At 38.4% G+C, this 26,990-nt stretch overlaps 1 protein-coding gene across 9 annotated transcripts in view; it reads left to right on the top strand.

Moving 5' to 3' along the window:
• Positions 1 to 26,990, top strand: part of ENPP2 (ectonucleotide pyrophosphatase/phosphodiesterase 2) — a 103,041-nt gene that overhangs the window by 2,014 nt on the left and 74,037 nt on the right. For 2 of the 9 annotated variants that reach the window (XM_063080168.1, XM_063080164.1), the window contains exon 1: positions 26,684 to 26,768. The exons of 1 other annotated variant lie outside the window; for it this stretch is intronic. In XM_063080168.1, coding sequence (XP_062936238.1) covers positions 26,736 to 26,768 — 33 coding nt within the window. In that variant the 5' untranslated portion in view covers positions 26,684 to 26,735. Of the gene's footprint in view, positions 1 to 26,683; positions 26,769 to 26,990 lie in introns of those variants that run through there. 6 more of the 9 variants (XM_063080167.1, XM_063080163.1, XM_063080166.1 and 3 more) reach the window with 3 other exon arrangements.

Genomic DNA, 26,990 nt, shown 5'->3' with positions numbered 1-26,990 from the left:
AATTCCATTCTGCTCACAACTTCCCATTAGTCTCCCTTGGGGCGAGTGCTGCCCACCCCGTGCCCTCATCTTGTCTCCATACTGTGTCAGATGGTCTTTCTAACATGCAGTATGATCATGGAGATTGTTTTTGAAAAGTCCTCAGTATTTTCTTTAATAATGATGGTGTACACACATTCTCCATGACTTATCTTCTCCCTTCCTCTTTGGTCTCATGTCTTACCTCTCACTCTCTCTCCACATGTTATGCTCCATTGTTTGCACATTGTATACACATTTCACACAAATTATATGTACATTTAGGCCTATTAAATTATTTACTAAATGTGATATTGTTTCTTTTACTCATCTTAGGTCTGTGTCTAACCTGTATGTGTCTTTAAAGGCTCAGCTGAAAGTCACTTTCTCTTGGAAACCACCCAGACCATCTGCTCCCCATCCTCCAGAATGGGTCAGGTAGTGCTCACATATTCTTCCAGAGCTTTCTTTATTCCTGTGATCAGAACACTTACCATTCTTTACTGCAACTATCTGTCTTGTCTGCTTCTCATTGGCCTGTAAACTCCTCCAGGGCAGGTATCAACTCATTTTGTCTTGGTATCTTTAGAGCCTAGTGCCCAGACCCAGCTGGGATGTTCAGTAAATTCTTGTGCAATTCTTGTCAATGACTATTAAGTTCAAGCATTGAATTAGATGACAGAGATACAAAAGCATATCAGGAAATTATTATCTATAATATAACACTATAAAGAATAAAGATTAACCATGATTAAAAGTGACATCACAAAAATGGTGGTGTAGAAGCAAACTGGCTTCACCCCCGTCCACAGAAAACCAAAAATAACTATCCAGTGTGAAGATTATCAATAGGAATATCGCAGAACTCAGCACCAAGGCTGTGACAATCCCTGGGGCCAAAGAGAAGTGAAAGACCACGAGCAAACAGTAAAAGAAAGGAATCTTTTTAACCACAACACCCCTCCCTCAAGCTGCCAAACACTGTGGGAAAAACTCTCCCCCGACTCATAATTTCTATACTCAAAAAGTAAGTTATAGGCCAACAGCCAGCTTCCCCACCATTGTGGGTTCCTTCCCTGGAAACTGTTCCTGCCTCAAGCCACGGGAAGCTGGGGTAACTGCATTTCATCTCAGCCAAAGAGGCACCAAATCAGAAAGGCTGTTCAGGCTACAGGAGGTGCACCTCATGGGTCCTCTGGGCACAAACCCCTAGCCACCCACCCATGCACCTGGAGGACCCCCTGTGGGACCCCACCCCCATCCAGAAACATCAATGCTCCAACCTCTGTGGCAAGAGCCCTGGCAAATATGGGCTTAGGGTACCATTTAATGCCAAAAAAAAGGGCCAGGATCTCCAGCTAAGGAAAATCAACAGAAAGACCCCACAGACATACACTTGAAAAAGCAAACTAAGACAGACTGTGAAATCTGGACTAAATAAGATTAACCATGATTATCAGGAAAAGGCATGGTCTTCCGCTTATTTAAAAAAGGAAGGGTTTAGACTTTCTGGGTGTCTGTGATAATGTGCAAAATCTCTGGGCCTACCATCTCCCTCTCTAATCCACATCTTAGCTGGTGGGCTTCTTCTATTGCTATCTATCTTAACCTTGCTTGAGGCCAGGAATTGCTGCATGAAAGGTCTTCTGCAATTTTGCCTCTGTTGATTTTATGAAGGCAAAGGAATCCTCTTTAGGCTGGAGCTTGGCACAGGACAACGGTACTAAAGGCCCAGATAGGTAGGCTTCTAAGAGTCTTTTGAAAACGTGGCCCTAGAGACAGCATCCAGGGCCTCAGAATGGACTGGCAAGAAAGATCTCTAAGGGAGAGTGATGTAGGCTTTGGGAGGCTAGAGATGAGAAAATACACTTCTGATTTTTTAAAGAGAGAAATATGTGTGTCCTGAAACTCTAGGCAGAGAAGTAAATAATGATAAATTCTATAGGGAGTGATTTAAACCTCAAGTTGTTCATAAACTGTTTTCATCACGTCCTAATCTAATCAAACACTGAGTCCTTCAGCAAGCTTTTTAAAAAAAAAATTCTTAAATTAAGCCTTTTTATAAGGCTGAATACATAATCATTTTTTTTTTTTTTTTTACCTATTTGAACTCCTTTCCTAAGTTATCATCTTCTTGATGTCCAGAAGTAAGATCTGTGAAAAATACAGTAACCTGTGGAATGAATGGTGCTTTGTCTAAGGCAATAGCCTTTTAGAAGGAAATTTTCACTTATTAAAAATGTCATATGTTCATTATATAAATGATACATGTGTTTTGTAGAAAAAATTAAATAAAAGAAAGTAGAAAGAAGAAACAAAAAATTGCCTACAATCTCACTACCTAGAGATAAACATATTAACAAATTGGTGAATATCCCTTCTATATTTTTTTATGCACATGTAATTTAAAAATGGGACTCATACGTACATATCCTTCTTAACCTACTTTTCATTTAACAACATATCAAAAGTGCCCCATGCCATTATATATTTTCTGAAAACATGGTCTTCAGTGGGTGTATTGTTTTCCATTCTGTAGTTGCCTCAGAATTTGTTTAGCAGATTCCTGTTGGTGGACATCAGGCTATTTCCACTTTTTTGATGTTACAAATAGCACTATGATGACCCACGTTTATGCATCCATGCATCCATTCTGTGTAAGATATTTATATTTTCTAAAATGGCAAGATAGTTAAAGACTGAAATAATGAGTTTCTAAGAAAGCATGAGTTAAAAAACTGCTAATTTTACTTTAAAAACTTTATGTTATATATAACTAATGCATATAAGATTTTATATGTGTGTATATGTTTATTAGTCTTATAATTTAATGAAGGTGTCTGATTTGGAAATGTGTCAACAATATGTAGGCTTGGTCACAGAAGTGATTGATAAACGATAAGTACATTTCCTTAACAAAGAGTTGAGTTTTAAATCTAAAAACTTCAGTATATCTGTGAGTATCAATGTGAGACAAATTTTTGTTTGCATGCTAAATATAAGGGAAAGTGATGACATGTTTGTTACAGAATAAAGATAATTCCCTGCAAAGAGGGACATTGCCTAGTGTTTTGGTGTTTGGAGAATGAATGAGGCCACTGACTTGGATTCTTAATTCTTATTCTAAAGTAAATAATTTATCATCTTAGACACACAACAAGCAGGAAGGTCTCCATTGTACAGTGGAATGTTTTTATCTGAGGAGAAGCAGGCTTTGATTGGGAAATACTGTGAATCCATTTGGTTACTTTTAAATACAATAAATGAAAGATGTTATGGATTGAATCGTTTCTCCCCCAAATTCAAATGTTAAAGTCATAACCCCCAATACCTCAGAATGTGACCTTATTTGGAGATAGGATCTTCTCAGAGGTAAAAAAATTAAAGTAGGTCATTAGGTTGGGTCCAAACCCAATATGATTGGTGTCCTGATACAAGGGGGAAATTTGGACCCAGAGATGCACATGGAAAGTTGTTATGAAGAGACAAAGGGAAATGCCAAGGGTAGAGGCCTCAGAAGAAACCTACCCTGCCGATTGACACCTAGATCTTGGTCTTCTAGCCTCCAGAATGTGAGCCAATAAATTTCTATTGTTTAAGCCACCCAGTCCATGGTACTTTGTTATGGCAGTGTGAGCTGACAAATACACATTTCTTGACAACATTAAATCCTTAGCATGGTTTTAGCTGGTAACACTCAATACAACATTATTTTGCTTCCTAGTCACCGGAGATTCTCATAGGAATGATAGGTGACAGTGCTTTGCAGTTTCACAGTTTGCAAAGCATTTTCATATCTATTATCTCTTTTAACCCTGACCAAAGCATGTGAGATGGGAATTATTACCATCTCTGTTTTACAGAGAGGATACAGGTTCAGAGAGACTAGAAGAATTGTTCAAGGTTGCACAGCTTGGAAGTGGTAGAGGTGAAACTCAAACATGGGTCTTCTGATGCTAAATACCGTGCTCTGTTAATTAAAACATGTTGCTTTCATCTTCCTGGACATGTCAAAGATCATCTTCCTTCTTCAAAGTTTGCAAAGACATGGATCGTGGCAAGCTGAGCCAAATTTTCCCTTATTATAACTTTCCTAAGAATGATTTTATAAGCCCACTTGTTGGAATATATCTGAAGCCTGAAGGCACCTACTCCACCCATGTCTTCGTTATCAAATATTTACCATGAATCCTTGATTTGGGCCCCCATGTTTATATGCACAGAATATTTCTTCTCCACTCAGAAGCTTTGTTTACTGACGAAATAGGCTTTCTCAGTACACAGTTTGATTACGGACAAATCCAACTGTAAAACTTTGGATATGTTGGATATAATTGAGTTTTTCCATCATTAATACTGTTCAGATATTAATTCAAAATAGTGACATGAGGGGTGCCTAACATTTTCCTGGAAGCTGCTTGGCTTTAATCAGCAGGAACAAATGCAAGATTATTGCACTTTTTCCTTGGGTGACCTAAGCTTGTTCTTGGCACTGTGAGTGCAGAGCGCTGGGTTGTCTCAGAGTGTTTCAGTGGCTTCTACCCAGGGGATTTATTAGTTTTGAACCTTGGGGATAATTCCATAAGAATGCAATTCTTTTCCTCCCTGAAAGAACAAAATGTTGCTTGTGTTGGGTTATCTTGAACGATAAAACCTGTGCTTCCCACAGTGTGGAACCATAGGAGATATATAGGCAGGGTTGTCAGCTTTAGTATGAACAAACAAATAAACAAAATAAAATAGACACTACCACCACCCACCGAAGACGTCCCTGTTAAGTTTCAATTTCAGATAACAATGAATACTTTGTAGTATAACTATGTCCCCAATGTTGAAAATACTAAAACACTATTGTAACTGACATCCCTATTTATCTATAAGGTAATATTAAGGGTAGGGTATTTATAATTTTTCAATATTTCAAATGTCTATGAAAATTATGCATTTACCCAAGTATGGTGTTAGAGGTTATAGACAATGTTAAATTTCCTTGATTTTGGTTTGGATTTTTTTTGACCCAACTTGAAAGTACTGGTCATCTCATACTGGAACCACAGAAATTATGCCACCATTTTTGATGACTTGTGTCTAGGGATTATGGGAGGCCCATAAATTATCTCATGCATTCCTTTAAACCAGGAGTGGGCCTGTAGGCCAAATCCGGGTCCCGACTGTTTTTTTTTTTTTTTTTCTTAAGCACGTGTCAAAATTTTATTTCACACTTGCAGGACAAAAGACAGCAAAAGAAAAAAGCCGATTTACGAAAACAACTTCTGGAAAGGGCTCCTTTAGAAACAGAAAGGAATGTCTGGATCAGTGGGTCTCAAACTTTAGGTGCATCAGAATCACCTGGAGGGTTGGTTTAAAGACCTCCCACTGGGCCCTGCCCTCAGTTTCGATTCAGTAGGTCGGGGGTGGGGCTGCAAATTTGCATCTTTAACTAGTTCCCAAGAGATGCTGATGGTGCTGGTCTTTTGAGACCCACTGGTCTAGACTCTAAATAAAGATGTTTGTTTATCTCTCTAGCTATCTATCTATGCAATTTATTTTATTACTCATTTATTTAACTGAAAAATGAAAAATTGCATATGTTTATGATGTACAACATGATGTTGGGATCTATGTATAGATCGAGGAATAATTAAAACAAGCTAATTAACATATCCATAACTTCACATCCTTATCATTTGTGATGGAAACACATTTGAAATCTACTCTCTTCGCAATTTTCAAGTATACAATACATTATTAACTAGTCACCATGCTGTGCAGTAGATCTCCAGACCTAATTCTCCTGTCTAACTGAAACTTTGTACCCTTTGACCAACATCTCCCATCTCCCCATCTCCCTTACTACCATTGCCAAGTCCTGGTAACCACCATTCTACTCTCTGCTTCTATGAGTTCAATTTTTTTAGATTCCACATGTTAGTGAGATCGTATAGTATTTGTTTTTCTGTGCCTGGCATGTTTTACTAAGCATAATGTCCTCCAGGCTTGTCCATGTTTTGTAAATGACAGGATTTTCTTCTTTTCTAAGGCTGAATAGTATTCCACTGTGTATAGATACCACATTTTCTTTATCCAGTCATCCACTGATGGACCCTTAAGTTGATTCCTTATCTTGATTTTTGTGAATAATGCTGCAATGAATATGGGAGTGCAGATATCTCTTCCACATGGTTTTATTTTATTGTAGTATATGCCCAGTGGTGGCATTGCTGGATCAGATGGTAATTCTATGCTTAATTTTTTGAGGAATGCCCACACTGTTTTCCATAATGGTTATGTCAATTTACATTCCCACCAAAAGTATCCTCAACAACACTTGTTGTTTTTCCTCTTTTTGATAATAGCTTTTCTAACAGGTGTGAGGTGTATCTCACTGGCTTTAATTTGCATTTCTCTGATGGTCACTGATGTTGAGTATCTTTTCCTGTACCTGTTGGCCTTCAGTATCTCTTCCTTTGAGATATGTTTGTTCAGGTTTTTTACCCATTTTTAATCAGGTTATTTTTTTGCTATTGATGGTTTGAGATTCTTGTATATTTTGGATATTAGCCCTGTATCAGATGTATGGTTTGCAAATATTTTCCGTGAATATTTCCATAGGTTGTCTCTTCCCTCTGTTGACTATTTATTTATTTTTTGCTGTGCAGCCATTGCCTGTTTTTTTGTAAATAAAATTTTATCGGAATATAGCTATACCCATTTGTTTTCTTATAATATGTGACTGCTCTCACAATGCAACAGCAAGTTGAGTCGTTGTGATAGATATCCTTGTATGGCTCACAAGACCTCAAATATTTTCTGGCTCTTTACAGAAAGTTTGCCTACATCTGCTCAAAACCACTTTCTTTTTTTTTTTTTTTGGTAATGGATGGTGGGTTAAGAGGGTGGATGGCATACAGAAATGGATTCTAGACACAGCTCTGCCACTCCCTATATAAGGAACATGAATTAGAATCTAGTTCAACACCATTTTTCTACAGAAGAGGAAACTGAGGCTCATATACTTTTCATAATTTGTCCTCTTCAATCTGATAGTGGCATAGCTCTGCCTATAATCTGTGTTTCTTGGGACATAGTACATTGTTTTTTCCCCAAACCACTCTTTGAGTTACTGCTATTCCCAATTTTAGAATGAAAAAAACAGAGGTCTGAAGAGGTTAAGTGACTTGCAAAAGGTCTCACAGATCTACAAATTCAAAGGTCTGTTGAATTCCAAAGCCTTTACTCATACTACAGCTGATTCAAGAGGGTGATTGTTAATTACATTTGTCTTAAATGGATTTAACAATGGGGAAATGGATTTGTGATTTCTCATTAACCTCCATCCACCTCAAAGACAAGACTGATGCTGTGGTGTCATGGTGATGTGCCCAGGGCCAGCAGATACACTGTTCAAGTCCCAGCTCTACCTCTTAATTTCCCCCATACGTTACAGGTAATAGTAGCACCAACTTGCATGATTGTTGCTAGGGTTAAATGAAGGCATGTCTAAAAAGAAATTACAAGAGCATTAGACATGTGCTCCACAAGACACTTGTTATTTTTATTTCAAATAACTATTATTTCAAAGTAGGGAGTCTGTGGAAATAAAAATGGAGCCTGGCAAGGTTACAAACCAAAGCATCTCCCCTGGTGGGCTGTCAGAACACCTCAGCCAGGAAGCGCGCAGAACACAGTGGTCCTACTTGTCAGATAATAACCAGGAAAGGGGCTTGCCCAGCTTCTTTAGAAGAGTTGACTTTGGCCTGACTATGTCTGTTAGTCCCTTGGCTGGCTACATCTGCCTTGGAAAGGCCAACTGTGAGATGTTACAAGATGTCGATCCAATACTTGCTGACCTGAAGCTCTTATTACTGTTACCCCTGATATTGTAGTCCCAGCATTCACTCCCAGTGGCTCCAGACTGACTAAAAGTATAGTCAGGGCTGCCAGAGAATGACCTTCCTAAATAGCACAAGACAAAACAATTTCCTCAGAAACAACTCAATCTGTTATTTAATCTTTAGGCTAAACTAAGAAAAACAATCAGTTTTTACCAGTGTTTCTCACCCTCCCAGGCATATTTTACATATGGAATCACTAGGAATAAAATCTGTATATAGTGTGTACTAAGCATGTTAGAATGGCCTTGATCTTGTGAGGAGATTAGGAGATAAGGTTGTTTCCTGAGAGGGATGGGAATGGAAGGCTTGAGGCATTGTCTATGAGCCATAGAATTGGTTTTCAACATGACGTAACTAACCAAAGTCACGGCCAAGGCTTTGCTGAAGTGCAGCAGTGTGACTGTGCGTGAATGTCATCAGCAGGGTTTTGCAAAATGGCATCACTTTTCTAGGGTTGGGGCTTAGCACTCCTCTAGGATCTAGAAAATTTTTGAGAACTCTGGTCTTGGGGACCCAGGCTGGGGAAGGACGGAGGGAGAAAACTTCAGCAACTCTGCTGCCATTTCACAGTGAGTAAAGCTGCAGAGCGTGTGCCTGATCTCTCATCTCCTCTGCTGCAACTTTCCACCCTCTGCTTACATTTTTCTTCCTTCTTCAACATACTCTTCCTTGGTTAATTTAGTCAGCCAGTGTTAATTGAATGTCCCTGTGTGCCAGGCACAGTGCTAGGCTCTGGAGACTCAAGGGGAGGGACATAGACTTGGTCTCTACCCTGGAGCTTATAGTCCATAGGGGGTGGGACAGATGCCAGGAGGTGGGTAAGTCCTGCAAGGTATAAACAAAAGGGGGAGAAAGCAAAGAACAATGGGAGGCAGGGGACGATGTGGTCAGGGAAGGCTTTTCTCTGAGCTGAGAACAGGACTCAGTGAGCAGGAGTTGAGATGCCAAAGGAATGACATTTTCCAAACTCACCCAGCTGGTAGTGGCAACACTGAAATTTGAACCTTGGTTTGCCTGACTCTAAGAATTGTCTACTTTTCGCTAAATCGTAACAACAACAACAACAACAACAACAAAAACTTGCTCACAAAACAGTGATATTTAGCTATGTTGTATCCCCATGAAGTGAGTTGAGTAACAATAAGAAAAAAAAATCATCCATTCATTCCCCTGTTCTGATCATTTACTGTGAGTTAGCCATGATGTGCATGAAAATGCAAAATGCAAAATTCTCTTGTGCAGCTGTGAGCACCAATGCTGAGGAGTGCAGAGCAAAACATTGTTAGCCTGAAGTTGGGGTCATCCAACAAGAGTCCCCACGCTCTTGAAATTCATCACAATAGCCATCCTTTACTCCATAGGATATGGCTCTCATTAAAATGCAGGGCATGTACATCCCACTTGTTGATTCCTTTCATTCCTAGACAAACATAAATCCAACAAAGAGGCAAACATGTCTGTCCAGGTCACAGGTTTGGTAGGGAATGTGGGTATTTCAGGAAGGTTAGGCTGCTGCTAGCAAGTTGCCACCATATTGTGAACTGGGAAATCATTCAGGAATTTGGTGTTCGAGAGCAGTATAGACTGCAGTACTAATTACAGGTTGCAGCCCACTGCCAAGCAATGAGAAGATCTGAAAATTAGAATTGATGGCCATTTTCTTGTGTAGTTGGATTTCTGTCTGCCTGCAGAATGCAGCTGGTCCTCACACAGAAAGTTCAACACTTTCTATAGCATATATTACAGAACTTTCAGGAGATAATAAATTTGCAATCCCTGCCTTCAAAGAACTTTCAATTTAGTAAGAGGAATTTCCAACATAAAGTCAACGGAGGAGGAATGATGTGGTGGAAAGATCATGGTCTTTGAGCCATTGACTGGGTTTAAATCCTTACTTGACCACTGATTCTGTGACTTTGATCAAATTATACCATCTTTCTGAGTCTGGGTTTCTTCACTCATAAAACAGGATTATTTAACTACTTCATGCAATTCTATAACTACTTAATAGATGGTAGCTCTTATAATCATTGTTGCTGTGGTTACTATTGTTATTTTCAGAATACAGCATATTTCTGTTCTGCTTAGGTGATTTGGGGCAAATTACTCAAACTCTTCATTTATAAAATGGGATAATTCTAACTGCCTTATTTGTATGATTCAAGAGCTAACTGCATTCTCTTGTTGCTCTCACCACCCTGTTTTATTTTATTTATATGAATAAAGATTCATACCTTCTGCCAGCAGTTGATATATTTATGTATTTTATATCTTTTTTCCATCCAATAAAAATGTAAGCTCCATAAGTAGGTATTCGGGCTCTTTTGTTAGTTGCTGGTGTCTTTTGTGCCTAGAACAAGTCCTATGTGAAATGTTTAGCAAGGCGGTTGTCATTGCTCTTGGTGTTGTTATTATGGTAAGAACATGATGAATGCCGTGAGAGGAACCAATACAAAGAGATCACTCCCAGCTCTGTCAGCCAGTGATCCTTGTTCTTAGCACTGGCATCTCATCAACTGTGTTGTAGCTGAGTGAAACAACTGGGTCATTGTCAATAGTAAGGTCACAAGATTAATTGCAAAAGTAAGGGTTTCAGACTTTTTATCAATTCTCAGGAAGAAAGGGAAACATCTGCACAAAAGGGAGGGAAGACTGGAAAAAAGAGGAAAAACAGCATTTTTTGCAAAATATTTTGTCACATGAGGCCATAGGCTACAAGACTGTGACCGAAATTTACCCAGCCCCAGACTTAGAAGGCACGCAAACCCTGCTGCATTAGTCAGATGACACAAAAAGAGTATGTTGGTATAATGGCTCCAACCTGCAATTGAAACTGTCCTTTATGAAATCTGTTCTATTTCTGAGCTGTTAAAGGCACTAAAGAAAAAAAAAAAAAAAAAAAAACCCTCAACTGCCTTCCAGATGAGAAACTGGAGGAATTTCTTTTAAAAGTAATAATAAAAAAAATGTACAGTGCATGTGAGCTATCACAAGAAATACTTAGAAGCTGTATCCTGGTTAGGCAGACCTGAGTTTGAATGACAGCTCTGTCCCTTGCTGGATATGTAAACTTGGCCAAGTTACTTAAACTTCTGTGAACCTCTGTAAAAAAGAGAAACGAATATGTACTTTGCAAGATCATTGAGAGAACTCAATGAGATAATTTCTGTACAATGTCTGGCACATTCTAGGTGCTTGATAGAAGCTAGCCACTGTTATTAACAATTTACACTACATGGATCATTTTACTCAATCCCCACAACAACACTATGAGGAAGGTTCTATGATTATTCCCATTTTACATGGAGGTCTAGAGAGGTTTTCTAACTCAGTCAAGGCCATACAGCTAGCGAGCATCCAAGTAATGATTCTAACCAAGCCCGAGAGGCCAAGATCTTAGTAATCAACATGTTGTACGACACCCCTCATAAGAGCAGCAGAAGCTTAGTGGAACAAAGTAAGGTGCAGAACTTCTGTATTCTCTTGCATAAAACTCTGGCGGCAATCTGAGGTTACTGGATTTCAAGTATGCAGTGGCTCTTTGTTTACAGAGGATTATGAGAGACCTACAGGCTCTGAGAGGCAATGTAAGGTCTGCTTGTCTTATGACTGTTTTTTGGAGCAACCCAGGTATACTATATATTGCTTTACCTCTTGTTTAAGTCCATCAAAGGATTTCATGAGATGTGTTTCTTTCTCCTTTTCATAGCCTCGTCTTGACAAGTGTTCCCTTTAATTGTCATAAATTAAATTGCACGTGCCACTTATGCATCTATCTGTACCTATCTCTCTCTCTTTATATATTTCCTTCAGGAGATAAAATAATAAGAACAAGGCGTGTACAAGGATCCTTACCTTTTCTTTTATTTATCCAGAAAAATAAACCCCAACCGAATTATGGTTATTTAATTTCATTTGAATAGCTCTTTGCTGGTCATTACAGAGAGAGAACTCAGCTCCCTAAGAGAGTTTTAAGAAGAAAGGAAAATAGTAGATATCTAGAGTTGGAAAGGAAAACTTCCTCTGATTTTTAGGTACTGTGTAAGAATTCCTGACTAACATCACCCAGCCTTTGCTTGAATCGTGACTATGAGTTCATTTTTTGTAAGAGAACTCATTTCAGTATCTGGCACACTGATTGTGAGAAAATTCACCTTATTATGAAAGAAAACATGCTTCTCTGTAACTTCTAGTTTTGCCTGAGGAAGCACACGAAATAAACTTGTCTGTCTTGCATTACTCTTTGAATATTCGAGGAAGACAATCACATCCATTCTGTCTAATATCACAAGGCTGCACAGTCACAGGGGTGCTTATTGAATATCCATTCCCTGAACAGCAGTCAGAGGGAGCCTTCTTAAATGTAAGTGGGATCATGTCATTGCCTGACTCAATCCCTCCAGTGGCTTCTCATCACATCCAAATGAAACAGGAAGCCTCTAGTCCGGCCTGTGAGGTCCTGTGTGAACCAGTTTCCTTATCCTCTCTCGTGCTCCCTGCATCTCTCCCTCCACTCCAGCCACACTGGCCTCCCCAAACACACCAGGCTGCTCCTACATCAGGGCCTTTGCACTTGGTATTCTTGCGAAGAAACACCTGGCTCCCTCACTTCATCCAGGTTTCTGTTCAAATGTCATCTCTTTGGAGAGACCTTCGTTGATACCTAATTAGAAATAATAGCCCCTACCAATACTCCTCCGTTCTCTTGCTCTGCTCCAATATCCTTATCATTTATCAGCTACCTGACATTATATTTCTTCTCCCACTAAAACATAGGACCCATTAGTCAGAGGCTGCATCCCCAATGCCTGACACATACCAGGTGCTCAATAAAAGTTTGTGGAATAAATAAAAAAGGAATGAGTAAATTAATGAATGGATTGAATGATAATACTCCTTAATATCCTAGTCATGCCTCTCTCAACACCGTCTAGTTTCATAGAGACCTCCTAAAATGAGATATCCAGAGGTGAACACAATCTAGATAAAGTCTGAGCAGTGCCAGCTCAGTGTAACTTTTTTCTCTAAATTTGGGCAGTAATTATTTATTAAAGGAGATGAAGATAAAATGAGGTCGTTTAGAGTTGTGGTCACACATGGGCTCCTGTAGAGCTTACAGGTGACAAAAACTATCTGGTTTCTTTTATAAGAAATGTTGTTAATTCTGGTCTCTCCTAGGGTGAAGTTGTATAACTGAATTTTGTATTCTATTTCAAGGATGTTATCCTAGATAAATTGATATGGTTGTCTCTCTCTCTTTTTTAAAATCTTGGTTTCAGCCAGTCAAGATATTTTGTATTTTGATTAGGTCATAGTACATAGCACATGACAGCTAACTGTCACTGGAATATTGAGCTCGAGAACATACCTTATATCTGTGATTCAGGAATCAGGCAGCTACCATCTCTGTCACCTCCACAAGTGTCTACTGATGCTTAGGAAGCTGGAGAATGGATACTAAAGTAATGTTGCAGAGAACCTACCATTTCCATGATCTTGTTTGCACAGAGAAGCAGCTAAAAGAGACAGGAAGATGGATCTCAATTCTGCTTTCCAAATCTCATGTGCACAGTGACAATCTATGGTGTATAGTTGGCAGAGTCTACAAAGTGTATCTATAACTCATCCCACCAAAAATCTGCAGGACAGGAGGGCACCTGGGAAGTAGGGTGGAATAGAGGTTGAGGGAGCCCACACTCAGTACCCTCTACATTTTCCTGTTTGTATACCTCTATGACAGTGTGTTTCAACAAACTGTTGACTTCCTGCTATGGTCTGAATGTTTATGTCCTCCCCAAATTCATACACTGAATTCCCACTCCTAAGATGATGATATTAGGAGGTGAGACCTTTGGGAGGTGATTAGGTCATGATGGTGGAGCCCTCAGGAATGGATTAGCACCCTTATAAAAAAGACCCCAGAGAGACCCTTGCCCCTGCCATAATGTGAAATTACAGTGAGAAGACAGCTGTCTATGAGGAAATGGGGCCCTTACTAGACATGGAATCAACTGACACCTTGATCTTGGACTTCCCAGCCTCCAGAACTATGAAATAAATATCTATTATATATAAGCCATCCAGGTTATGGTATTTTGTTATAGCAGCCTGAGTGGACTAAGACAGTTCCCCATCTCCCAATTAAACAGGACTTTTATCTCATTATCCCTGATGTCAAGTAGTACTTGGCACAGAGTAAGCTTTCAATAAGCATAATATTGTAGTGGGTTCTTGTTAAAGCACTTTGTGTTGAACCACTATGGTATGAATTTGTAAAACTCTGGTTTTCCATAGTTTAGGACAATGAACAATGACCAGCATTCTCTCTGAGCTCTTAGGAACTTTGAAATGACATGGCTATGATGTCCGGGGTTCTAGTCACTTTTTCACCACCAACTGACTCTTCTTTTTTAGGATTACAATGAGGTCATCTTAGAATAGAGGTTAATCTGTGGCTTCCATTAACTTCTGAATTAGAAAACATAAGCAAGTATTAAGACTCATCAAACATTTATCAGATTCTCTGCTTTTAATAGACAGGTTTCTTCCAGCAGATAGTTGAAATTCCACTCCTTTTAGATCTTGCCAGTTTTCTAAGCCTCATTGGGAAATCACAGAAATCATAGAGAAAAGATGACTCTTTTCCTTAATAGGTACTTGAACTTGGCAAGTTGTTTGATATATTTGAGGTTGTGTTTTCATATATTGGTAATGATAATACTGTAAAGGCTTTATGAATACCAAATGAGGCAGTATATGTGATTGTCCCTAGCACGCTACCCAGCAAAGAGCAAGCATTTACTAAAATACTGGTTACCACTTATGGAGTGTCTGCTCCATGCCAGGTATGGAACCATATACATGTACTAAGTTTTCCCTTTTTCTTTATCCTTTCTGAAATTTTTGAGTCTTTGGTCCTAGAGTTTCTTCTGCCTACATATCTTTCCCTTCTTTATCTATTTAAAAAAGTGTATCTATAATTCAACCACTGTATCAAATGTCTGTTTGCCATGTGAGCTATCCTGATCTCCCTATAAGGAGTCCTTTAGGTCTGTGACTCTCCCTATAGACAGCCTTTCAGTTTTATTGATTGCAAAGTCAGAAGAGTAAGCAAGCCTTGCTCTTTCTAAATCATAGGGCTTTTTTTAAAAAAAAAAAATGGAATTGTTCTCTAAATGCAAGACATTATAGTTCTTAAATTTCCACAACTGTCCAACAAACCCTGTTTACAGTTTGTTGCTGTTAAGATTCAAAACCCTTGAGACTGTAGGCAAGAACTGGGTTCTCTTCTAGGCTGTTTTATTTGAATGTAAAATGAAACAGGAAACCTGATGAAAGTGGTATGGCAGAGGGCCCAAACTGCTCTGGCAGAGTTCCAGAAGATCTTCCTATTTTTAGGCATGCAGAGGGTTTCATTACACACAGGATCTGGTTAAAAGAGGTCCACACCATGACTCAAATGCTTCAGTCCTCCTGTTAATTGTCAAGTTCAGAGCATAACTGGGGTGACTCTGGAGACCACTTTGGATGCACAGAACTGAGAACTGAAGATCAGAGTCAATGTTCCTTTTCTGGGGATCCCCCATGCTTTATAATTTACTTCTCTGCAGGCATAATCTCACTAGTTTTTTTTTTTAATGGCCGCTTTTAAAAAATATAATTTATATATCATAAAATTTACTCTTTTACACTGTACATTTCAGTGGTTTTTGATATATTCACAGAGATGTGTAAATGTCACCATTATATAACTTTAGAACATTTCATAAATCCAAAATAAAAACTCATACTCAATAGCAGTCACTCCCCTATCACCACAAATCTACTTTATTTCTCTGTGGGTTTGCCCATTCTAGATGTTTCATGCAAATGGAATCATACACTATATGGCTCTTCTGTCTGGCTTCTTTCACTCAGCGTGATATTTTTAAGGTTTGTCCATGTTGTGGCACGTAGCAGGGCTTTATTCCTTCTTACAGCTGTGTAATATTCCATTGTATGAATATACCTCATTTTCTTCATCCATTCATCAGTTGGTGATTAATTCATTTATCAGTTGCTATGAAGATCTGTGTGGGAGTTTTTGTGTGGAAGTTTGTTTAATTTCTCTTGTGCAAACCACATAGATGTGGAATTGCTGGGTCATATGAGTAATCCTATGTTTAATATTTTGAGGAACTGCCAAACTGTTTTCCAAAGTGGCCGTACCATTTTATTTATTTATTTATTTACTGTGACAAAAGGGGAAAATGTGGCCACTGTGACCCCCTTCCTCTACTCTTTCTTTCTTTTCTTTTTTTAAAAATTTTATTTTGTCAATATACAATGTGGTCGATTATTGTGGCCCATTACTGAAACCTCCCTCCCTCCTCCCTATCCCCCCTCCCTCCCAACAATGTCCTTTCTGTTCACTTGCCATATCAACTTCAAGGAATTGTAATTGTTGTGTCTTCTTCCCTCTCCACCCCGCGTTGTTTGTGTATTTATTTATTTATTTTTAGCTCCCACAAATAATTGAGAACATGTGATATTTCTCTTTTTGTGCCTGACTTGTTTCACTTAATATAATTCTCTCTAGGTCCATCCATGTTGTTGCAAATGGCAGTATTTCATTCGTTTTTATAGCAGAGCAGTACTCCATTGTGTAGATGTACCACATTTTCCGTATCCACTCATCTGATGATGGACATTTGGGCTGGTTCCAACTCTTAGCTATTGTAAATAGTGCTGCAGTGAACACTGGAGAACAGGTATACCTTCGACTTGATGATTTCCATTCCTCTGGGTATATTCCCAGCAGTGGGATAGCTGGGTCATATGGTAGATCTATCTGTAGTTGTTTGAGGAACCTCCATACCATTTCCCATAGAGGCTGTACCATTTTGCAGTCCCACCAACAATATATGAGAGTTCCTTCTTCTCTACAACCTCGCCAGCATTTGTCATTCACGGTCTTTTGGATATTAGCCATCCTAACTGGGGTGAGATGGTATCTCAGTGTGGTTTTGATTTGCATTTCCCGAATACCGAGTGATGTTGAGCATTTTTTCATATATCTGTTGGCCATTCGTATATCTTCCTTTGAGAAATGCCTATTTAGCTCTTTTGCCCATTTTTTAATTGGGTTACTTGTTTTTTTCTTGTAAAGTTGTTTGAGTTCTTTGTATATTCTGGATATCAATCCTTTGTCAGATGTATATTTTGCAAATATTCTCTCCCACTCTGTTGGTTTTTTTGATTATATTAATTGTTTCTTTTGCTGTGCAGAAGTTTTTAGTTTGATATAATCCCATTTGCTTATTTTTCCTTTGGTTGCCCATGCTTTTGGGGTCATATTCATGAAGTCTGTGTCCAGTCCTACTTCCTGAAGTGTTTCTCCTATGTTTTGTGGCCGTACCATTTTACAATCCTACCAGCAATGCATGAGTGTTCCAGTTTTTTCATATCCTTTTAAACACTTATTATTGCCTATCTTTTTAATTTTAGACATTCTAATGGGTATGAAGTGGTCTCATGGTTTTGATTTGCATTTCCCCAATGGCTAATGATATTGAACAATCTTTTATGTGCTTATTGGCAATTTGTACATCTTCTTTGGAGAACTGTTTATTCCAGTCCTTTGAACATTTTTAAAAACTTGGTTATGCATCTTTTCATTGCTGAGTTATAAGAGTTCTTTATATGTTCTGGATACTAGACCACTTATCAGATATACTTTTTGTAAATATTTCCTCCCATTCTGTAAGTTATCTCTTTGCTTTCTTGCTGTCTTAACTATAATGTCTTTCAATTCATGAACATGGATGTCTTCCCATTTATTTAGGTCTTCTTTAATATATTTTGATAATGCTCTCTAGTTTTCAATATACAAATCTTACACTTCTTTTGTTAAATTGATTCCTAAGTATTTTAGACTTTTTGATACAATTGTAGATACAATTTTTTCTTTATTTCATTATATATTGCTCATTGCTAATGTATAGAAACATGACTGATTTTTGTATATTTGTCTTGTATCATGTAACCTTCCTGAACTCATTTATTAGTTTCTATAGTTTCTTTTCTTTCTTTCTTTCTTTCTTTCTTTCTTTCTTTCTTTCTTTCTTTCTTTCTTTCTTTCTTTCTTTCTTTCTTTCTTTCTTTCTTTCTTTCTTTCTTTCTTTCTTTCTTTCTTGTGTGGATTCATTAGGATTTTCTGTATGCAAGTTTATGTCATCTGTGAGTAGAGACAGTTCTATTTATTCCTTTCCAATTTGGATGATTTTTATTTATTTATTTATTTATTTGCTTAGTTGCTCTGGCTAGAAGTATGGTGTTGTATAGAAGTGGTGAGAGCAGACATCCTTGCCTTGTTACTGATCTAAGGGGGAAGTCATTCAGTCTTTTATCATTAAGTATGGTGACGTTAGCTGTGAATTTTTTTGTAGAATCCTTTTTTCAAGCAAAGGAAGCTCCCTTCTATTCCTAGTTTGTTGAATATCATAGCTGTTTGGTTGCAAGGAAAATCACAGAAATGGCAGTTTTGCTTCCTCTTTGAGAGAGTTCCATTGTGCTGGTAAGCATGTGATGATGCTTTTCCAGTAGTAAGCATAAACTTCCTTTTAGGTTTGAGTTCAAATGCATTTCTTGAGTTGAAGTTCAACTGCTCAGGGCTTTCCAATCCACAGGATCTTTATTATTGTGATTGAAACCCGTGTCTTCAAAGCTGTCTCCAGAATCACCCTACCCTTTGCAAATAGGGCTGCTCATTTTCTCTTGAGGTTAGAAAGAATGTGAAAAGCATGGTTTATAACATTATTAACTTTAGTCTACATATAATCCTTACATAAGTAAAGAAAATTTCCCAGAACCTATGTCACTGCTAAGCACCTATTATATGCACAGCACTTTGTAAGAAGCTGAGAACATGACAGTGGATGATGTAGGCCTTATTCTCCTATACAAATGAATGGATACTATTTTTGTGTTTTCTGTGTTTCATGCACTGTGCTACTTGCTTAACATGCCTCACAGTCTTCCCTCAGTATTTACAGGGGATTGGTTCCAGGACCTCCCACGGATACCAAAATCCTAGTCCTTGCTATAAAATGGAGTAGCATTTGCACATAACCTATGCACATCCTCCGTATACTTTAAATTGTCTTTAGATTACTTATAACACCTAATACAGTATAAATACTATGTAAATAGTTGATATACTGTATTGTTTTAAAATCTGCATTATTTTTATTATTGTATTTCTTTTTTCTTTTTTCCCCCCCAGAATGTTTTTGATCTGTGATTGGTTGAATCCATGCATGCAGAACTGTGAATATGGAGGGCTGACTGTATGTGATTTGGTCTTCTTATAAACCTTGCGTGATAAGAACTATGACTATTATTTCAAAGAAACCTGGGGTTTAGAGAAGTTAAGCAAGGTCTCATGCTTGGAAGTGGCAGATGCATGTCTGTTGTACTCCAGAATCCACGCTCTTAGCCTCTCTACCATGTTATTTTTTTTTCTCCTTTTTTTCTGGGAAGTTACACTCTTATTGCTGAGACAAGGAATACTTGAATGAAACAGGAAATTCTAGAGAGACAAGAGAAATATCTTGTGTGGAATCTCTCGGTCCTTTAAAGGAGGGTGGTGCAGTGAGTGCTGCAGTTGTTGGGTGGGTTCTTGTGAAGTTGCAGAGCTTTGGAAAAGACTCTGGTTCGATTAAGATTTGGGTGAGCACAATGGAAAGAGGATGACTTCAGGGCTGGGAAACATTATGAGCGGAGGTGTGGATGCAGGAATGAGCTTGGGCTCCTTGCAGAAAGGACTTGCCTGGAATGAGAGTTTCTGTCACTCATCAATGAAAGATCTGGCCTGGGTGGGCAGATTTTGTTGTGCGTGTGTGCATGTGTGCACATGTGGAGGGGGGTATCTGAATATAATAAAAGGTAGATCTAGAACAGTATTTAAATAATGGAACTAACTTAATTTTTGATTTTTGTTTGTTTTCACAAATTATACTCCTTGCATTTCCGGGTTTCTGAGAATGTGCCAAAGGGAGAGGAAGGGTTAGAAAGGATTCTGGCTTCCCAATCCCATTCATTTCAATTAGAGCAGCTCCAAATTTAGATGCTGATATTCATTTTGAAATTTTATTTGAAAAGAAAATCTCGATGTTTCAAAAAAGCATTAAAAACCACTGAGTTAGCCCAATGACCCTGCTTTACCTTTGAAGAAACATGGGTTTGAAGTGACACAGCCAGCTAGTAACAGAGCAAGGACTACAAGTTTCTTGGTGCCAAGCAGTCCGTTCAACAAACATTATTTGTCTTCCTATTAATCTCAGGGAGGGTGCAAAACTCTGAGGAGTGCAAGGATGACTTGTCTCTGCATTCCAAGAGATCACAAGGAATAGAGCTGCCTAAAAAGAGATTACAGACACTGTGGGAACAGAGCAAAGGGAGCCTATTGCTCTACATAGGGAAGGCAGAATCAGGGGAGGTTTCACAGCAGAGTGAAACCTGACTCAAATTTCCGTAAATATGTTGGGGTTTGCCAGGAAGATTAGGTGGAGAAAGGCATTCTAGGCCAAAGCAACAATGTATAGTAAAGAACGGAGGTGTGAAAGAGCAGAACTTAATCAAGGAACAGCAAATATTTCTCTGATTAAGAAAACTTACCATTTATTAAGCATTATTCTGTGCCAGGCATTATGCTAGGTGATTTACATGGATTATTTCATGTAATACTCTCAAAAATCCTGTGAGATGGATACAGATGAGAAAACTGACTTTTTGGATAAAGAAATAATTTTCCTAAGGGTCAGGTAAGTTCTTACAGTTAAATGGTGGTACAGCTGGGATTTGAATCCAGGGAGTTTAGTTTTGGATTTAGGGTCCTATGTGTCTTGCTAAGCAGTTTGAATTTCGGTCAGGGTTCTGACCCGGCATCAGAATCACCCGGTGAGGTTAAAACAGATTTTGGGTCTCATCCCCAGAGTTTCTGTCTGAGGATTTGCTCTGAGAATTTGCATTTCTAAAAGGCTTCCAGGTGACTTTGACCCTGATGGTCCAGGGATCACAGTTTGAGAACTGCCTTGATAGGGAGCCACTGAAAGATTTTAAGTTTGGGAGGAAAATCATCAGATTTGTGTTTTATTTAGGGCTCTCCAAGTAATGAATGGGTAAAAGAGGATTCAATGAAATGGTATTTTGAGGTTGACAGAGACTGCAAACAGGAAGAGCAGTTTCGAGAGGACTTACTAATGTGTGTCCAGGAAATAATGTTAAAGAGATGAACCTAAAAGTAATCACACAGGAAGGTAATTTGGGTACTATAACACTCACCGCAAGCTCTGGTAAATGATAAGAAGTGTAGTAATTAATAACGAAATATGTTGACATGGTGTCTGATGAGAAACAAGAGATGAAAGGATTGTGACTTTAAGGTTTTCATGAAAATAAATGAAGTTGGGAGGGTGACCTGGTTGTTTGGGTAGCTGCGTTTTGGATGTGTTGAGTTGAGATCTTCCTGTGGTGTAATAGGAGGACATCATGCTATCATGGAAAGAGGATTAAGATGGTATTTAAACCTGGCTCAGTCACTTATTCTACCATTTTAGAGATGTCACATATTCTTTGAAGCTCCTTTTCTTTATCTGCAAGTGGAGTTCACAACAGTTTCTCAGCCTGCCTATGTGAGACTGGAGGGTAAAGGGTGGAAGTCTTCTCTAGTTACCTACCCACCCACTCGTGCTCATATATTACACATCACATGACAAAGCGGCCTCAAGGATGAAAACCTTCATGAGGTTTACACACATGCTGGTGACCATCCCTCCAAACCGTCCCAACCTTTCTCTGTTCTCCTGAACATTTAGCATGTAGGTTTCAGAGTAGCTAGAAAGAAATAAATTGAATTTTGTGTTTAAAATGTTTTGTTATAAGCTAGAGTTTGAAACAAAGCTGAGTTATTTCCTGGGGGTAATGCTTTTAAAAGCTTAATTATGAATAAGTGTATTTTATAGTGTTTAAAGTTCAATATACTTGTAACATTACTCTAAATCTGCCTTAGATGATTTTTAAAAGCTATTGACAAACATTTTAAAGTTATTAGCCATGTCCCTTAACTTAGATATGTAATCCTAGGGTGTTAGCAAATGGGTACATATCTCTATATCTTTCTTATAATCCAAGTACAACTTAAGAAGTGACTTTTTACTGAGTATGTATTATTCATCATGATTGTTAAGTATTCATTAGCTCAGGAATCATGCTTAACACCTTCCTGCCCTCAACTCCCATACCCAGTTCATGAAAAAGTCTTTGTCCTAACTCTTCTACTTTTCTTTCTCTCCTCCACCATAGGCTCCTTAGTGCAAGCTATCATTATCTTTTGCCTGGATTAGTGCTATAGTTTTCAAACTTATCTAACTGTTCTACTGTATCCATTCTTGATTCCCTCTAGTTCACAGCCACGTTATACAGAGATTAATGCTTCAAAATCCAATTAAACCCCCAATTCCATAAAACTTCCAAGGGCTTTCCATTGCTTTTAGGATAAAGGCAATACTACCTGACATGACCTGTGAGCCCACATGAATGGTCTCTACTAACCTCTTTAATCTTACTTCACTCTATACCCACTTTTGCTTTCTCTACACCAGTGAAACTGGCTGTCTTTTCATCTCGTGGATGTGCCCTGCTTCCATCCTACACAGAATCTTTGCACATTCTGTCCCCTCTGTCTAGAATTCTTCTTTCCTCTCTTAATAGAGTCCCTCCCACCCACTTTTCAAATCATAGCTCAACTGATGCTTATTCCACAAAGTCTTCTGTGACCCCCCTACCCCTGACTGAATTATATGCTCTCTGCATTTACCAGAGTTGCAATTTACATTTATCTCTGTGTCTGTGGAGGGCAGGGACTATGTCTGATTCAGCTTCCTATGCAGTGACCAGAACGGTGCTTGGTACATAGTAGGAGGTAATGAATATTTGTGCAATGAATGAATATTTGTAGAGGGCAGAGATTGTTCTGGTGTGCGGGGCTCATGCTTAGATTCCACTGGGAGTATGAGTAATGCATGAAAGTTTATGATGTAAGTTAAAGTCATTGAAAGGTGTGACAGTGTTGATTTCAGCTTTCAATTGTATAATAACTAATAGCACAAGTTCTGTTTGCATTTGAACAGGCATATGCTGTTCCTCTGCTGGAGAACCCCCTGGGACCATAGATTACCCATAAAACTTTGTTTCTGTGTTTTAGAATCATAAGTGGGATCTACTTTACACACATCTGCAGTCCTGGATTGTAACAGCAATCGAGCCAGCTTGTTCTTCTATTAGCTGTCAAAATTTTCTGCTCAATTTAGATTGGTAAATCCCTTTCACAAATATTGTTGTCCAGTTTTTATTCTGAATTTTATAGTAGTCCTTGGCCACAGCAGAATTTAAAAACGAGAACTAACTCAAAGAGCTTAAAAATAGAATAGAAAGAATATATGTGGGTGCTGCTTTCTTACTTTTGTAGTGTATGTGCTGTAGTTGCTGCTAAATGATGCTACTGAAAGTCATGTGGCCAATAATCACCTAACACCATACATCATCTTAGAATTATTCTGGGAAAAATGTAAGTCAAGTCATGTCAGTTCTGCATAATGAGAAAACTGGACATAGATAAAGTTGCGATCAGTTCATGACAATTTCATAATTACTGCAGGAAGCAAGAATGGCAACCTCAATATCTTTCAGATCTCACTGTTAACCTCAAGCCATCTTATCTTGATCAGGGCTCGGGAACAAGGATGCATAGAATCATTTCATGAAAAGACAGACTGTGCATTTGTATAAATGCAACTACTGTATTGCAATTAAGCAATACACACACTGCTGCTTTGTACCACCAGCAAAGTAAATAAAATACTGCTCTGCTGCTTACAGTTTGGAGATGATTCCCCTGGAGGAATCAGCCATAGTTTATCATTAAGAGATCTAAACTTTAATGTTCAATTAATAGTGAATGCTATTAATAACATATTAAGATGACATTATGAATTAGGCCAAGCAATTCAACATGCAGATCATAAACAAATTAATTCATAGTAATTTATTCTAATGCTCTGTTTCTCTAACTGTGGTCCTTACATGACTTGCATCAGAATAGCCTATTCAGCTAGTTCTTGTCTGGTCCCTAAACTCCCCTTCCTTCTCCACACCACCTCGACTTAATGAATCAGAATCTTGGGGAGTAGGACATAAACACCAGCATTTTCAACAAGCCCCCAGAGTGATTCTTATGCCCAATAAAGTTCAAGAACCATGGAATGATTTCTAGGGGCTGAGACTGTTGAAAGATTTGTTTATAGTTCTAGGTTTTCTTCTGCCAGGGGGCAGTGTTCTCTGAAATATGGCTTGGTTAATAAACCATGCTGGAAGTTAACTTTTCAGTCTTTCTCATGTGCTTTCTTTTTACCAAGCTAGCCATGTGTGACCTTATACCCAAATCGTAAACACCATAGCAAGTGAACTTTCTTAATGTGGTTTTCTTATAGAAGGTTTTAGACTATATTCCGGTCATTTTAGTTGAATTTCTTGACCTACTTTATGCATTATCAGGCTTTTTGGTTTTCCCAGTTTTAGATAATGAGGGGTAATTGTATTTTGCAGTTGATTTGATGCCTAAGGTAGGGATTTTGGTTCTCCTCCTGACAGTTAATTTGTAATAATTATCTTGTAGGAAAATTCTGTTTAACTATGGCTAGATGATATGTGTGTGCACGTGTGTGCTCATGTGTATATGTGTGTGTGTGTGTGTTTGTTAATAAGTTCCTTATGCACAATGATCTGGTAGAAGACAAAGTTCTTTGGCAGAACAGTTAACAGAAATAGTGGCTGAGCTCAATCCTTTTGGATAATGGGTAACAAGTGCTGTACAGAAGCCAATTATGGATCAACTTGACTTATAGCTTTCCCCCACTACACAGCTAGTCTGTGTGTCGAAAAAAATTTGTGGGTGATATTGAGCTTCTGAATTCTAATTTTTTTTTCAAGGGGAGCCTTCATTGTCCTCAAGCTGCATGTCTATAGTCAAATGTCAAAGCCGAGAATTGGTGGGCTCTGGCAAGGCCTGGGGAGGTTGAAGAGAAGACGAGGCTGCTTTTGTAGAACATTTGGAGCACTGTGACATACAATAAAATAGCAGGATTGCCTAGACATTTTCCCTATTGGCTTCTAGTTTTCCTCTATAATTGGCAGGCTTGCATCTTGCAATTTAACCTCAATAGAAAAATTTACATGTGCTTAACAACTTTTATAAGCCTTGCTAAATACCCAACTCCAAATCAGTTCAGTATGCATACGGACTAACACAAGAGTCTTATATAGAAAAATTCATAAGCCTGTCATCTCTATAACAGCACAAAACGAAATGGATTTCAGAAAGGTAACTTAAAGTTTGGCAGTATATTTTCTTTCTCTTTTTTTTTTCAATTAGCTGTTACTAAATTCTAGAATATATAATGAAACCCAGGCCTACCGTACAATCCACTATAAACAAGTCCTTGCTTTTGTGCTCTCATGTTTTATTGGAGCAGAGCCTCTGCTCCGTTAGTCATTTGTTGCATGCATGGTAAGGCTCGTATTTGTTTACATACGAACATATGCACAGTGCGAGAATGATGGTCACCGGGCCTGGCCAGGGAAAACCAAAAACAAACCTCCCTTCATTTGAATCCTCAAGGCATACAATATTTAAACAACTTTCAGATTTAGAGCCCTTGATTTCTTCTTTTAAAAGCATCCTGCTTGCCAAATTGCTTAGTAAAGAAACTTGAACACTCGCTATAGCTTCAAAAGACACAGTGTTTGGTGGCTAGATGATCATTTAACTGGGAAGTAACAAGGGAAACAATTTTTTAAATTTAAATTCTTGCTGCCATTGAAATTTTCTTCCTAAATTTAATTGCTAATAAAGCTTTCCAGTACCATTCCCTACCCCCCTAACCCATCCCATCCCCCAAACCCCCCAAAATAAACTGACAGTGTTTTCGGGAAGAAGAGGCAAAAACTTATGTTATGTTGTCTTTCTTCATAGGACAGAAGGACTTTATGCTGCTTAGCTGGCATTCCCAGTATTTTGATAAAAGTTACTTCTCTAAACTTTAACAACAGCATGGGGAAAATAATGCTATCTCTTCTGTTTGTTACAATTTTGGGAGATTTCATCGTGAGAAACATTTGAGGAGTCAGAAGTGGCTGAGAATGTAGTAATAGAGACAGAGTTGTTCAAACTGCCAGAAAAATAAATAAATGGGAAGGACAGGGAAAGTTATTAGGTTTATAAATTACAAAACTTTCTATGTTAAAAAAAATCAAGTCGAGGGGTTAATGACATTGAATAACTACACTGTAAACCCTTAAAAGCTGAAAGCTGGTGGAAACGCTGTACAGCTCTGTTTCACTTTTATCGGATAAAAGACATTTGGTTTCTTTTTGACAAACCATGTTTTTGTGAGGGAAGGAAAATGAACATGCACTGTTATTGGCCACAGCAACATCAGAAACCCTCATGTTGCCAGAGGATACCACATGAAAGTGCCTGGGTTAGGGGAGGGACCGATAAGGGGGCGGGGAAAGGAAGGACGACGCCTTAAGCCTCTCATGCTCAGGGCTGCGATTTGTGAACAGACTGTGATGAAATCAAGCTCTGGACAAATCACATGAGCCTGTCAACCTCCCAGGTGGGATTGCTTATAGTTAACAGACTGAACCGGGAGCCCCCAAAGCAGTGCATTCAGTGGAGGCAAAGAGAATACACTGAAAAAGCCTTTCCAAGGATCCTCTGACATGGCAAAAGGAAGCTCGTTCCAGATGTACCAGGTAGGAGAGGGTGGGATGACTGGGGAACTGTTTGATCGTCAGAATCAGTTATTGATTTTGAATGTTCTTTTTTTGTTGTCAAAATGAAGATAGCACCTGATGATGCATTTTAGAAGTTGTAGGATTGGGTGGTGATGTTGAAGTCGTTTGAGTTGCCTTTGTGTAATTTTTTTTTTTAGTTCTGTGTAGCTTATTTGACAGCGTGGTCTCTTTATTTCCTTA

This window comes from Cynocephalus volans, chromosome 15, assembly GCF_027409185.1.
Source record: "Cynocephalus volans isolate mCynVol1 chromosome 15, mCynVol1.pri, whole genome shotgun sequence".
Classification (NCBI taxonomy): Eukaryota; Metazoa; Chordata; class Mammalia; order Dermoptera; family Cynocephalidae; genus Cynocephalus; species Cynocephalus volans.
Note: the sequence above shows the minus strand (reverse complement) of the source record. Positions and strands in the feature narration are given on the sequence as shown.